Source organism: Photinus pyralis, unplaced genomic scaffold (genome assembly GCF_008802855.1).
Source record: "Photinus pyralis isolate 1611_PpyrPB1 unplaced genomic scaffold, Ppyr1.3 Ppyr1.4_LG9, whole genome shotgun sequence".
NCBI classification, from domain to species: Eukaryota; Metazoa; Arthropoda; class Insecta; order Coleoptera; family Lampyridae; genus Photinus; species Photinus pyralis.
In genome coordinates, this window is record NW_022170878.1 from 642,625 (window position 1) to 657,676 (window position 15,052).

At 40.8% G+C, this 15,052-nt stretch overlaps 2 protein-coding genes across 2 annotated transcripts; one reads left to right on the forward strand and one right to left on the reverse strand.

Annotated features, from left to right (window-relative positions):
- Positions 1-14: 14 nt before the first annotated feature.
- Positions 15-1,504, reverse strand: LOC116180496 (putative nuclease HARBI1). Its single transcript, XM_031500498.1, has 5 exons — positions 934-1,504; positions 733-880; positions 521-668; positions 278-466; positions 15-227 (listed from the first exon to the last, which is right to left on the reverse strand). Exons 1-5 carry the CDS (start codon positions 1,005-1,007, stop codon positions 166-168), a joined length of 621 nt encoding a protein of 206 aa, XP_031356358.1. The 5' UTR covers positions 1,008-1,504; the 3' UTR covers positions 15-165.
- Positions 1,505-2,165: 661 nt separating this feature from the next.
- Positions 2,166-4,837, forward strand: LOC116181045 (UDP-glucuronosyltransferase 2A3-like). The gene is made up of 4 exons (XM_031501274.1): positions 2,166-3,390; positions 3,437-4,163; positions 4,211-4,430; positions 4,479-4,837. Exons 1-4 carry the CDS (start codon positions 3,076-3,078, stop codon positions 4,765-4,767), a joined length of 1,551 nt encoding a protein of 516 aa, XP_031357134.1. The 5' UTR covers positions 2,166-3,075; the 3' UTR covers positions 4,768-4,837.
- Positions 4,838-15,052: the final 10,215 nt, after the last annotated feature.

Below are 15,052 nucleotides of genomic sequence, written 5' to 3' on the forward strand. Positions count from 1 at the left end.
AACATTTACCATAGCTACGCTACACACTGTTTTTCAATGTCGTTATGATGTATTATATTTTCAACAATAATAAATAACAAATGATACTGTTGGTTAATTTGTGAAACGAAATACTTATGTTTAATGTTAGAGAAAAATGGGATAATTCTTCTCGTCTCCCAAAGTTTATCGAAAGTATTGCTGTATAACCCTATTGCGTATGCGTCGTGCTTCATTTAATACAGGTTCTGTTAACAAGACAGATGAATGAAATATTATAAATGAAATATTGCTATACCATTAATAACATTTTGAACACGTTGTTCTTGTTGTATTACCAGTGGTTCATCTAAATGGTCATCGTCCACGGCACTATCCGGTAGTCTATCATTTAGTGCCAGGTTGTGCAAGATTACAGCTGAAAGGATAATTTTCGATGCCCTTGTAGGTGTTAGTAACCAGGGTTCTAATGGATATCCAGAGTCACCTAAAAGTAATTAAATGTTGGTAACACTTCTATTCTTAACAATCACACATCTACCGATTAACCATGTAGATTGCAGTTGCCCCTGACTATACATGCGTTGCAAATAATGCCTTACTTGGCTTAAAGACCAGATAGCAGAATCGTGCACTGCGCCAGGAAAACGAGCATTACAGTTTAATACTCGTAAATTTGCATCGCATATCTAAAAATTATTGTAAATGTATGTAGGTACCTACCTTTACCTCAGACATGTACAATACACTTACCAACTGAACATTAATGCTATAATAACCTTTACGATTGTAATATGCTAAACCGGGATTGACTGGGTGATCTTGTGGAGGTGCTTTAATTGCCACATGAGTGCAATCAATTGCACCAATAATGCCGGGGAATTGAAATTGTTCCATAAACCTACATGTCAATTTTCAAGTACTTCAATAAACCAGAATAATTTTTTTGAACACCTTTCTTTTAATTCGTTCATTTTTGCATCTGTTTGAGGAAATACAATCCACTCTGGAAGTAAATATTCCACCATGGCGTCTGTAATTTCCGCAAGGATGTTGCTGAATGTTGATTGCTCTGTAAGAAGGTTACTTTGTCCATCACTGATGTACTAGGTTCCCTCCTCCGTTAGCGATGCCGACGGTTCCGACCCCTGGTCGGAGCCAAGAACCGCCACACGAGCCAAAAGCTCGCTGACATCTTTCTCGATCTCTTCGGGCGCCGGGAGCAATCCCGCCGCCTCTTCGAGATCAACACTGCGAGGTTGGGCCCCCTCCGTCGCAACGGAACTAGGTCCCGCTGCTTCGGTGGAGCTCTCTCCCTTACCTTGCGCAGCCGGAGCACCCGCCTTCGTCACAAAAGTGACGCGCGAGACCCCCGCGTGCACCTGGAAGTTCTGTCGCTGGAGTACCTGATAGGACGTCTCATCGACACCAAATGCGAGGAGAATCCTACCAGGCTCCTCCCTGCGAAAGAACGTCCTCCATAGACTCGTCCTGAAACCAGGAGGCGCTTCAAAATGGTGTCCGTGTCATCCGGGAGCCCGTACAACACAGCCATCACCTTGGTTACCCTCGGGACGTGCCTCTGAACTTTCAGCGACGCGCCATCCCAGGGCCGGATAAGAGGGACGGTCCTCTCCAACCAGTCCAAGGTCCACTGGTCCTCGCATTCGGCCACGATGGCACCCTGCGGATTCCAGCGGAACCCTGCCAGCCGAGGAAAGGGCCCTCCCTCCATCTGGTCTACGACTGCATTCAATGCAGCCATAATGCACCTCGACTGAGCCTCAGAGATGTCCACCTCCGGGTATGAAACCGGAACGACGGCCACCTTAAGCCCTGCCGCAGCGACTTGCCCATAAGTTCGTGGTGCACCCTTGGGTGCATCAGAACCTCTAGGCTTCTTCTCAGGCTGCCTTGAGCCAGACCCTGGAGTGCTTCCCTCTGATCTGAGACGCTTAGTCCCTGACGTCGGGTTGCCCCCCTGAGCCAACGACCCAGACGCAGCCTTAGGCTTTGGCGCAGGGCCCGCTTGACCCGAGGTTTTACCCTCGAGCCGGCGCTTCCTGGCCATCGCCTTCTGTGCGCCAGTCCTATTCTTCTTGCGAATAGGAGCTGACCCACCACCAGGTCCTTGGGTAAGGCCCTGCGTTGGAGCCGTCCCCTCTATCGAGGAGCCTGCCCCGTTACCGGACCCCTTTTGAGGGCCCGGCTTGTTGGTCCCCTCTGACGAGGAGCCCAGAAAGGTTTTGTTAGAAGATTCCATACAATTCCCACGAGTAGTGCGGAAATGCGGTCTCACCTGGGCAGAGCCGCTTGCCCAGGGCTTGGCTGCCAGCCCCTTCCCGAAGGAAAGGAGCCACCACTCGGAGGTCGCCCGGTATCCGAGGGGCACCGTTATCGACACTGCACCCCAGTGCCACGCAGTCCTCGGCACGGTCGCTAACACCTTGACTTGGGAGGTTGGTCCGCGGCGACGACCTTCGTCGCTACCAGTCTGGGTTTTAGCCCCGACGAGCCACTTATAATCGTCACTACCCACACCGAAGCACGAGTCACGTACGATCATTCAAGTGTCTGTATGGGCTTTCCCCTATCCGCCACCCGGGGACGCGCCCGATGGGTGCCTAACCACACGGGAATCCACCATTAAAACGGCAATGCCATTTCTTGGTATTACCACAGATTTAAACAGTATTACAATATACAATAACACGGAAAAATATTTAATTTGGTGGTTTGGTCATTTAGCTTCGTCCATAACGCGTTATGTGCGTTCTTTTCGTTCATTGAGCGTTTTCGATATTTGTGCGTAACATATACATAAACAAATGTACCTAATATAAATAACAAGCTTGAGAAATAAACAAGTAGGTAGCCAATTTGAAGGTAAACGACTGTGTTGCGACAGTGTGCCCGAATTTCACTAACGTTCGTTTCCTTTTTCCCAATCTTGGCGTGAACAATGTGATTAGATTGCCGCATATTTTTTATTTTGTACGTAGACACTATCTCGTGACTTACATAATTCTATTAATAGAAGCAGAGAATCTGAAACAGCGCGTGTAACACATGGCCTTTAGCCTTGTAAAGTAAGAAATGGTAAAAATGAAAGTGTTTATTATGCTGTTCTTGATGGCCCAGTGCGGCGATGGTGCCAAAATTTTAGGGGTCATGCCCAGCCCGTCGTACAGCCACCAAGTAGTCTTCCAGCCTCTTTGGAGGGAGTTGTCTTTACGCGGCCACCAGGTAACCATACTGACAACCGATCCCATCCGGGACCCTTCGCTTGTAAATTTGACAGAGATCGATCTGCACTTTGTATACGAGATTTGGAACACAAAAATTGCGAATTTTATGAGTTCGTTAAATGGGCTTCAACTGTACCATTACGCATTTACCGCGTTAATAACGGTGAGTTGAGTGGAAATAGGAGGTTGCGTCTAAAAAAGACTGATAGGTTGCAGACGCAGAGCTTTCACATCCCGATGTGCAGAAGTTGCTCAAAGACGAGGACGCTCACTTCGACCTGGTGATCGTGGAGTTCTTTCTACCGTCTATGTCAATGTTCGCACGCAAATTCAACTGCCCCCTAATTGGCGTGGTCTCTATGGATCTACCAAACTTTAGACACAGATTGGTGGGCAATCCTAATCATCCCGTTCTCTACCCGGATTTTTTCCTTCCACTTTCAGATGAGTTGACATTCTTCGAGCGACTGTTCAGTGTGCTATTTTCATTTGCAACGGACATGTACACCTACTTTTACCTAAACGGGGTCGAGCAAGCTGTTATTAACAAGCACTTTGGCGAAGATTCCCCCGAGATCAGCGAATTGGCGAAAAACACGAGCATTCTGCTTATGAACACGAGCCCCACCTTTCACCAAGTAAGACCCATAATGCCATCGGTTATTCAAATGGGAGGGGGGCTACATCGCGCATCTGTTAAACCATTACCAAAGCACTTACAAGTGATCCTAGATAAAGCAGTGCAGGGATTCATATATTTTAGCCTGGGCACCAACGTGAAAAGCCAACTTCTTTTGCAAGATTTCCAGAACGTTCTTCTCGAGACCTTTGCAGAACTTCCCTACTTGGTGCTGTGGAAGATCGATTCTGAAATTGCGAGGAATAAACCCAACAATGTGATCGTTTCGAAATGGTGGCCCCAACAAAGCATTCTCAGTAAGTGCGTTTAGCAAAGTCTTGATGCTTCACTCGCTTTCTTCCAGGACATCCCAATATAAAACTCTTCATAACGCAAGGCGGCCTGCAATCTGTGGAAGAGGGAATTTACGACAACGTTCCAATGATTGTCATACCTTTTCTGGGCGATCAACCTTTTAATGGCAAAAAGGTCGAAGATAAAGGTTTCGGACTCACTTTCGAATACAGTACTTTGACCAAACCAAAATTTAAAGCCGCCATTCTGGAAGTAATCAACAACCCGAAGTACTTGTAACCTTTTTCGTACGAAATGGATTTACAGTGCCGTTTTAGATACCGGGAAAGTATTCGAGAAATGACGGAGGTCGCAAAAGATTTGCCGATGGACCCCTTGGAACAGGCGGTCTGGTGGACGGAGTATGTGATCAGGCACAAAGGAGCAAAACATATGAAAAGTCGATCCGTAAATGTGCCTTACTATCAGTATTTTCTCTTGGACATTGTGGCTTTCTTGCTTGCATTTATTATACTTCTATTCTTTTTGCTACGATTCATTTTTCGTAGATTGTGCAGTCGGCTATTTACTAAAACGAAGGGGCAAGGTAAACGGAAAAGAGATTAATAGCAGTTTTGCAGTTAGTAGTTTAGAGTAATATGTGATTTGCATGTAATTCGTAAATGTTATCTTCATACTCTACTTTTTTTAACGAAACAATATCAGTGCCAATTGGGTCTTCATGAAAGTCTCTGATCTAGTGAACTGGATTGCAGCTCCACCACTAGTCGTGAAAATGACACGGAAGTGGCTTACTAGTGAGTGATCTAATTTCGCATGTAGTTAATTGAAAATATCGCATATAACAAAATAATCTGTTTTCTGCAAACCAACCAAATGGATGTCCCGATTTCTAACCGATTTAACATTAGCAACAACTTTCATGAGCCAATTACATTACAAAATCGCCATCTTGTCGCTATATTCTCTACAAGAATGTCTCGAATCTTTCAAAATACCGAAAGCCCACGAAGATAGCTAATAATCATTCTGCGGGCAAAAATCACAGGTACGTGACCAAAATTCCTACTACACTTTAAGATCGCATCCAACCATTACAACCTCGAAGGATCTACAAAAATGTCTTTACAGAACCTTTTCTCTCTTTAATAGTCTTGCCGTTCTTTTAATGTAAGGTTTTCTCTTTTTATTTTTTACTCGCACCGAGCTTAAGGTATCTTTATTTCTTACTCTGAGGCACCGAGCTATACGGTACAAAAGACGACGTCTGGTATGTAATTTTGAAAAACAAAAAACATAAGTGTAACACGTTATTTTGATGGTAGATGTGGACGGAAATGACGGAAAATCATCTGCATTTGACAGTATTTGTTGCTTTGAAAGGTTCCACCGTGTATATACAACTTACGACGATACATACATTTTTGAGAGTTGGCAACCATGTAATTTTTAGGTGGGAAAAAGCTGCCTGCGCCATCTAAAAAGCACGAACGGGGGTTACTTTTGGCATCTTGTCTTGAATGGCGGTCGTGGACACATCGCTCCATAAATGTTTGTTGTTATTTTGTGTTATTTAATGCAGGTGGTATTATATCGTATTTGTGTGTAATATGCCGCATTTTATACTTTTTGCATGTTTCAATCTTTGTTTTTGAAATTTACTTGGTTTAACCGCAATGCAGAATGAAATGTTTAATACCGTTATCCTTTTGTTTATAATTGTTTACGTTTTTGGTGGAATGCTTGCTTAATTTATGTTTATTGATGTTGATTACTTGGTCTTGTCCCTGAAGTAACATTCATATAGGTTTTGATCATTTTATTTTAATATGTGGAAATTACCGATTCGTTTGATGTATGTACGGACTTGTGGTTTGTAACTAACCATTTTCTCAGTGAATAAACCAGTCACGGGGATCGTAAAAACTGTAGTCAAAATTAAGCTACGACACACCTAATTCCGTGATTGTCTTCAACTTTCAACTGTAGGTTCGACACCCCGAAACCAGGGGCGGGTTACCTATCTTGCAGGAGCGGGATTACGCTAATCAAAGCTCTATAGTTTAGAATCTATGTGCGATAAATGAGTTACGTTTCGTAATTTCCACATATCTTGTTTTTAGTTAAATTTGCCTATAAGACCATGTAATTTTCCAACTTGCTAAAGGACTTTATTGCACCAAGGATGAGTCACATCCTTTGTATTTCACGCTTTTTTAGAATCTTGGTACCTGCTTACCTGCTGATCCATAATTCCCAAATCTTGTGTTTAACCTATTTGTTACCTCTTGAAGTTTACCTGCTACTATTTGTGATGTTATAATATTATGTTACGCATTCACATCATTACAAACAATTAATTTTACAACACAATTTGATATGGCCTATTTCTATTTTGATTCGGTGAACTACCATTTTCAAAGTTTATTTTTGCAATGTAATTTATTTCGACTTAAATTTCCTAAAACTTTTCACAATTTGAGTGTTTTATTTTACGTTCCTTCCCTACTGTGCTTCAGGTCATAGCGCTATTTACCACTAACATAAGGGGGCCCTTCTTTAGATGTTTGATCACGTGCCACTTTTCAAATTTAAGCGGGATCTTGTTTAGTTTTGGAGGAAATAGTCATTCGGGTGGCCATTTTTTTAAACGTTGCCGGGTTGACTTTATTTCCATGTTCTTGTAGTGTGAGGTTAACGTAGAACCTGGGGGTTTAGTACACTACAGAAGGCCACGCTAACAGTTGCAGTCAAGTGTATTGTGATTCAGATATACAGAGGCAAGCGAAAGGAGATCTAATCTTTTCAGTTAAATTTAATAAAAATTACGTTAGCAATTCACATGTTATCAACTTAAATTCAATGACCAATAATTAACGTCCGGACGCATAATTCCGAACGGCGTAATTTAAATTAATCCCAATAAGGTGCAACGTACCATTGCAATGTCTAGATTGATTATGTCTCTCCCTGAATCACCCTTCCCAGCGAAAATTTATATTTATATTATCATTATAAAGGTTAAGGTTAATTAGTCCTATTTGAAAAGAATTTACACTGTAGTGCAGTATTTCCATAGTGAATTCCCACTTTGTGTACATTTTTAATAACGCTCCACTCACTATACGACCAAATTGCACCCTTACTTTACTAAGCAATTTGCGCTTTCTACATCTTTCCTTTGTCAACGGATATCTTGAACTACCTACCCGAACGCTTTCTTTACAAGTTAAAGATTACTATCCTTTCGACCTCATATTAGACGATTGGCCTCGCTCGAACGTAAGTTTTTATTTCCATAGTGTTTTTGTTGCACAACTAAATTCTGCGTATTTGGTCATGAAATGAATTTATGGCTTCGAAACAGTCAATGCCGATACTGTTTTCCTTAGAAAATCTGGTTTACATTTCAATTACGAGATCGACCGTTACGCGTATTACCAAAATAGGGCATTTAAAATTAGAACAACTGCGAGTTAGTTATTTCGATTACAAATTCCAGTTGAAGATAAAGATTGGCATTGCTTAATTATGCAAGACAAAGATGTAGAGGCGGTGGTGCAGGGAGGGAACGGAAAAGGTGGAAATCAAACCCTTGAAACGCGGCAGAAGGACATAGTAGAGTAATCTGGATTTATGCAGATAAAAGGACAGCGGTAAAATTACACACACTTCTACGTATTTTGGTGAGAGTAGCTCCCTACAGATTGAGCAAAAACTGTAAGTGCAAGGCGTGCTGGAAGATTCAGGAAGAAGGTCACAGATGCATAAGAAGCGATGCTTCAACTGCGGAGAAGTAGGGCATCGCAGAGATAAATGCCAAAAAATAAGAAAAAACGATATATGCGTAAGATAGAAGGTCTCGCCCATGGACTATGTCATGCCCCAAATTCAAGAAATGCTGTCTAGTCTAGACACAGCTCTGTTCTATAGAAATAGGCTCGTTTAATACAATTAGGTTCATTAAACCGACCTGCTAAGCAGATCTGTTATATCGACAAAAGAGAATTGATTCAAATGACCTTGAACTTGGCACCTGCGCAGAACTCAAGGTCAAAGTGTGCTGCAACCGGCCATGCTCTTCTACTCCTATTTATGATCAATAGTAGGGACGATGCTAAATGGGGTTTTACTCGAGTGTTGTAGAGACCTATTGAACTTTGTAGATTAGATGGTCGCAGGAAGAAAAGTTATTTAATGTACATCCCTCCACGGATGGGGAGCGCGTCTATATTTTTGAGATCATTTATTTAAAAATTTAAAAAAATTGTCCGTCCGTCCGTCCAGACCCTGTCGTTTAGAACTACTTCTAGGGGAATAGTCCTAGAGTCCTGGAACGTTTTGCAATAGTGTATACCTCTGTTCGCTGCCTTATGAGGGAGGGGGGGGGCATTAAGTATTTTCTGAGGAGCTGTGGTAGTCCCAACTATTAATTTCATCTTTTATGGTATTCTAATTAAAGGTCTCTACGAAAGGATCCGTTTTCTACCAACAACCGCCCTTCTTTCTGGCCCCTTATCAAGAGAGGGAGTGGAACTGGTTTTATCCTTCATGGTACACCAATTAAAGGATACATTCCCTTATATCTCCAGAACACGATATTGGAAGAGGGTACTCACAAAGAGCGATTCGAATATATGTCCATTGGTGATGTCAATACTTTAAGAGCGAATATCTCCAAAAAGGTTTTGTCGGAGGAGAGTACTCTCAAAGTCAAAATGAATCGACTAGACGGGACACATCTATTGGTGAAGTCGAAACAAGGACCTTGACAACGAAATGTCGGAAGAGGGTACTGGTAAAAGACAAGTGGAACGTCAGAACGAGACCTATCTATTGGTGCTGTTAAAGCGTACAGTGCAAATATCTGCAGAACGGTGTGTCTGAGGATTTTGAATGTATGTAAGATGGCCTTTATATAGTTATGCTGATGCAATGCAAGTTACCTACATTGTCATTTCGTGGAAGGCAATACCCAGTGCAACTAACAATGTGAACGTTTTCGAAAATATTAAGAGAATTCTAAGAAAATGCTAAGTGGGTTGGAGGAAAGTTCTATTAAAATGATAGGATAACCATACAGACAATTAAAAAAGGAGCTAAGGACTTTGTAACGGGAGGGTTTATTTTTTTTTCACATGTTAAATTAAGAAACAAAAAATTCTGTTCAACCGTTCACTTTCTTATCAATATAATATGTTAATTTAGAGGACTTCAAGTGCTAGTAGTGAAAAAAATAGTATATATACCACGGCAGAGAAGTCTATTATTCCCTTCGCACCTTACACCCCTCGGCGCAAGCGCCTCGAGATGTAATCTTGGTGCTCAGGCAATAATACTGTACTTCTCTACCTTGATATACAGGGTATCTATAAAAGAACTCCGGGGTTTTAAGACAAAATATTTTAATACAGTAAAAAACGTACATACATGTTTTATACATGATTAGAAACAGAGACTTGTTATAACTAGACCGCGCGTAACGTAGATTTTACTATAAACGCCTGTTGTCAATATAGGATAGGCAACTAACTGTTCATTGCGGGGCAGACGTACGTTCTGCAGCTTGCTTTAGCCATGTTGATTCTAAATTTTAGTAGCAAAAAGAGATAACATACAGCTGTTAACTGTTTTAATCGAATTTATTGGTATTTTATTTGAACTAAATTGGTATATAACTGCCTTACTCTAGTCCTAATTTGATTTATATGTGTATTTTGGTGGTGAACACGTATGGGAAAATGTACTCTTAAAACTAAAGATGTAAGTACCTAGTAGGTAAGATATTATTATTTAGCGGATTTTGATTCAATATATGCCTATCCAAAAACCCAAATGGGCTGTAACTGTTATTTATTTTTCTTAGACTGCTGATAACCATTTTGTTTACAACGCGGTGTGGTGTGGATTGAATGAAAAACCTGAACACATTTTCAGCAATTTGGCAAATTTTTAATGAATCGCTTGATACGTGCAACAATCCTCCACGATTTTTTCTAGTTAAAAGCTTTGAATGACTCTCTGATGCGAATATCGCATCTGCACATATGGAACATTTAACAGACTTAGTTATTTTTCTTGTAACAAAACCTGAAATATACTTAGTACCAGTAAGTACTTAGTTACGTCTATACCTAACAGGCAAATAGGTATTGCCGTTGTCTTGCTGGTAAAGGATGTCGAATAATAGTTCTACGTTATTTTAAGTGAATGGGAAAGTCGAAAACGCTCGGTATTGCATTATTGTTTAACACCTTCGTAGGTACCTTTTTAAAATCGGCTTCATTCCCCGCAAATGCACTATGGTGGGAGTAAATTTTTCTCTTCGAATGGCTCTGATCCATTGGCCCTTTAAACTTTTATCCGTTGAAAATCAGTATATTATTTAAAAATTTATCGACAGAGTACATGTTGAGAGGCACAAGCTAACCTAAGTTTATTGGTTTATTCTCAACAGAAATTTATCTGTTCACTAATTCGAGCTAATCACGAGAATGATTAATGAACGGAACATCTAAAATAACAGCTTATTTCATTATATGGCATATCATCTCAGCGATTTTTGCCCCGCGGTGCATTGTGTGTTGCATACTGTGTCGACAACACCTTAGATACGTTAAGCGCAGTCTAGTTATAGCAAGTCTCTGATTAGAAAGCTTACATTTTCAAGATTTTTTAACAACTTAGTAAAGTTCAATGTGAGCTCCGTTAGTTAGTTAGTCCAGACGACACTGACTGCCTGCCGCAGCCGTTACGTCATTTCACGGTCAACGCTCCGCAGCGCTGCCAACTGTTGAGAGAAACATTCCCAATTCGTATGAGTAAACCTCTTTGAGCTGCTTGTTTCAAAGGAATTGATCAAATTTTGCTATCTTTTATAGTTTAAAAAATATTAATTTTTTAAACCCCGGAGTTCTTTTATAGACTCCCTGTATAATGTACTATTATCGGTTGCAGGTGGTCGTATAAGGCGCTTTCTTTCGGCTACTTCGCAATCGTGATTTCAAAATCGTGATTCGTAGGATCACGTTTTACGAAAGAACGCGCGAATTTAAATCAAAGTATGGTTAAGTTTACGTAGTACACATTTGCATTCGAATTACGTATTTTTTGTTTGGATTATGAAAATAATTTAAATTCAAGTGGAAGTACTTGCGCGATTATGCTCCTCTTCAGTTACAAATATTGACTAACCTAACATTTGAGCAAAAATATCCTTGCATTTATAGGTTAGGAATTCGAGTTCATAAAACTTTTATGTTCAGTTTGTTCACGATTTTAGCAATCATGATTACAAAATCACACTTCGAAAGAACGTGATTTGACAATCCAAACGCGTTTGGATCACCGAAAGAAAGCGCCTAATCGTCCTTAAATTGTCAAAAAGTTCGCTTGTAAACAACATCGTAACCAAATTGATATATAAAATGACAAGTAGGTGTGGTTAATATGACAAATGAGTAGTGTAATATTTTACCATACCATTAAACAAAACTATAGTTATAACTTTATTAGGAAAAATCCTTTCTGACGTGTTTTTTACCTTGCACATCAGAAATTGATAGTCTTTTCCCCAGTCCTGAAAATCGGCATAATATTTTTCATATCGAACTTTCGATTTAGTTGGAATTAGAGACTTAAAAGCTTCGTTAGCACTTTCTCGTACGTTTTCAGGCAAATGTACAGTACTCATTTTCTAATTAATCAGATGAAAAATTAGATTTTGTTGATTAGCAACACTCGCAACCATAACAACCAAATTTTAACATAGCAACCGACATCTACGGCAACTTTGATGATTACGATAAAAATGTTATTTGATTTAGGAAATTGCCCAAAAGTAAGGGATTGTGCGCCTGCAACCGATAAACTATTTGAACAAACCGCTGATGTTAAGGCAATCATAACAGCCTTAGATGTCTTACAATCCTCGCTACGCTCGGATTTTAACCTGACATCTACGGCTGTTATGCAAGCCTTAACATACCTTGGTATGTTAATAGCTATTATTTGTTACTCAGTTGTAAACGTTGATTAACAAGACAAAACGCAAACTGACAGCTGACCTGTAAAAATTTTACAAGTTAGTAATCTAGTAATTTCATTGGCTAGAATTAATGCGAAGTCTCTGTTACATGGATAACATGATATTTTAGACATTTCTTCGAGATCAATTTAAGATTAGGTATTTACGTTCTCTAGCTCTAGGAGATGACACCCCGCTGGACCTAGCCCCCCACCATTGTGAATCAATTTAAGAATGGTATCCAATTTATGAGCTATTTAGGAGCTTTTCATATCGCAAGCTTAAAATTTTAGAGCTCGCTTAAATCCCTAGGAATCGAACATTCCTTATGGGGTGGCCGAGTCTACTTGGACTCAACCCCCCCACTGATCAGAATTACTTAAATCCCTAGGAATCGAACATTCCTTATGGGGTGGCCGAGTCTACTTGGACTCAACCCCCCCACTGATCAGAATTACTTTTTCAAATTAAATTTTGTACTGGAATTACGAGCTATTTAAGAGCTTTCATTTACAAGTAATTTCGATTTTTGAGCGCCACCCTTAAAAGAGCAAATAGCTATAATTGATGGGGCGGCCAGCTCCACTTGGACGTAGCCCCTCCTCTGTTATTGTTTACTTATTTCAAATTAATTTTCATGCATAAATTACGAGCTATTTAAGAGCTTTCATTTACAAGCAATTTCGATTTTTGAGCGCCACCCTTAAAAGAGCAAATAGATATAATCGATGGGGCGGCCAGTTCCGCTTGTGACTGTGTTAGAGCTTCCTAGTGCGTTTAGTACCTCTGTGTGCATCCAAGAAAAAGTCCTGAATCGACTACATATGAGCAATCGGTGCTTTGTTGTCTGTTACTCTAAAGATTTTCCTTTTAGTAAGGTTTTCTGTATAATTGAGCAACTGCCGTCAGGATTGCGTATACCTCGTCTTGAAGCAAGGGTGCTTTTTGTCCTAGTTTATGAAGCCCTGTCAATTGCTTCCGTACACTCCACAGCCGGTGCCCTCCGTAGTTTTTGAGCCATTTGTGTAATACACGATTCCATTCAGCTTTACCTTACTAGTATTATCCTGCCTCCCATCCGTATCGAGCGGAGATTATCATCTTAAACAGTTTTTTTTTATCACAAACTGTTTTAGTTTTCCTCTCAGTTATCCTACCGAGCTATTTTACTTTTAGATATTTCATCAAAGATTAACCGAATGCCTCACCCTTGACGATTCCTCCTCTCCATTAACTCTCAGCCAGTATGCCCGTCTGAGTGCCTCTGCCATAATTACCAGGTGTAGTGGCGGTTCATACAGTTTCCATAGCTACTGTCAGGGACGTTATCATTGTCCTTGTAATTCTAAGGCAAGCTTTGCGCTGCAGCTTGATCAGTATCTGTATGTTCTTCTGGGCAAAGGTCTGATCCTACCACACCAGTGACGCATACGTAATAACTGGTATAATAATTATTTTAGTGTATATTCAGGGACCTTGTGACGTTGTTCGCTATTTTTTCCATTTGTAATTTGAAGTTAGGCGCTTGGCCGAACGTGATGCCCAAGTGTTTACCTTCTCTCACTACCTGTAGCTTGGTGCCCTACATTGCAAGGTCCTTTAGCTTTGTCGGCACTTTTGTACGTGAGAAAAGTTAATGAGGTTTGTTTCTGTTGAATTAACAGACAAGCCCTCCTCTTCGCACTATGATTCCACTAGATTTAAAGCTCCTTGCCTCACAACTGATACGATCTCCTCAAATCCCCTACGTACTACAATCACTATGTTATCGGCAACACTGTGGTGTAACCCGCATCATTTAATCTCCAGCATTTTGGCTTTCGATCCTCTTGGGGTTCCACTTGAGGATCCAGGCGTGTGCCCTTACGGTCTTCGTTTCGAAGAATGAAAAGGTCTCCCCCCACCCCCCACCCCCCTGGAGCTGCTCTCGCTAGCTCTGACCTAAAGCAGTCCACCGATACCATGGATTGCGCATTTGATCAGCAGCGCTCTCCCTTGTGGAGACATTCCGTAAATTGGGGAAAAGCATCGACTCTGTCAAGGATCCAGGCTTTGTTTCGCCATATGTCCTCTTACCGAGAGTCTCCTGGTTCCTGTCTCATATCTTATTAGCTTCCGGTGCGCCGCTTCGGAGAGTTTTTTAGGCTCTTTAATACCGGTGCTCTCGGAGTAGTTTGTTGTGTTTTCTGTTTTTTCTTGGGCCATAAGAGTGACACGGGTATGGGGGAAAGAAATGTCCACTCACAGTCGTATGCAAACACAGAGAGTACGTACTGATGCAACTAACCGGTAGCTCAGAGGTAAGGCTACTGTGAAATGGACCTGGCCGCCCTCAACGATTGACTATTTGACCTATTGAGGGTGGAGCTCCAAAATTAAACTTATTTATTAAATGAAAACTCTTCAACAGCTCGTAATTCATGGACAAAGATTAATTTGTAATAAATAAAGAAAAACAGATTAGGGGCTACGCCAGAATAGACCTGGCCGCTCCCAGGATGACATCTATTTGCTCTTTTTAAGAGTGACGTTCTTAAATTGCAATTACTTGTAAATGAAAGCTCTTAAATAGCTCGTAATTCATGCATAAAAATTAATTTGAAATAAGTAAACGATAACAGAGGAGGGGCCACGTCCAGGTGGAGCTGGCCGCCCCATCGATTATATCTTTTTGCTCTTTTAAAGGTGGCGCTCAAAAATCGAAATTGCTTGTAAATTAAAGCTCTTAAATAGCTCGTAATTCCAGTACAAAGTTTAATTTGAAAAAAGTAATTCTGATCAGTGGGGGGGCTGAGTCCAAGTAGACTGGGCCACCCCATAAGAAATGTTCGATTCCTAGTGAGTAAAGCGAGCTCTAAAATTTTA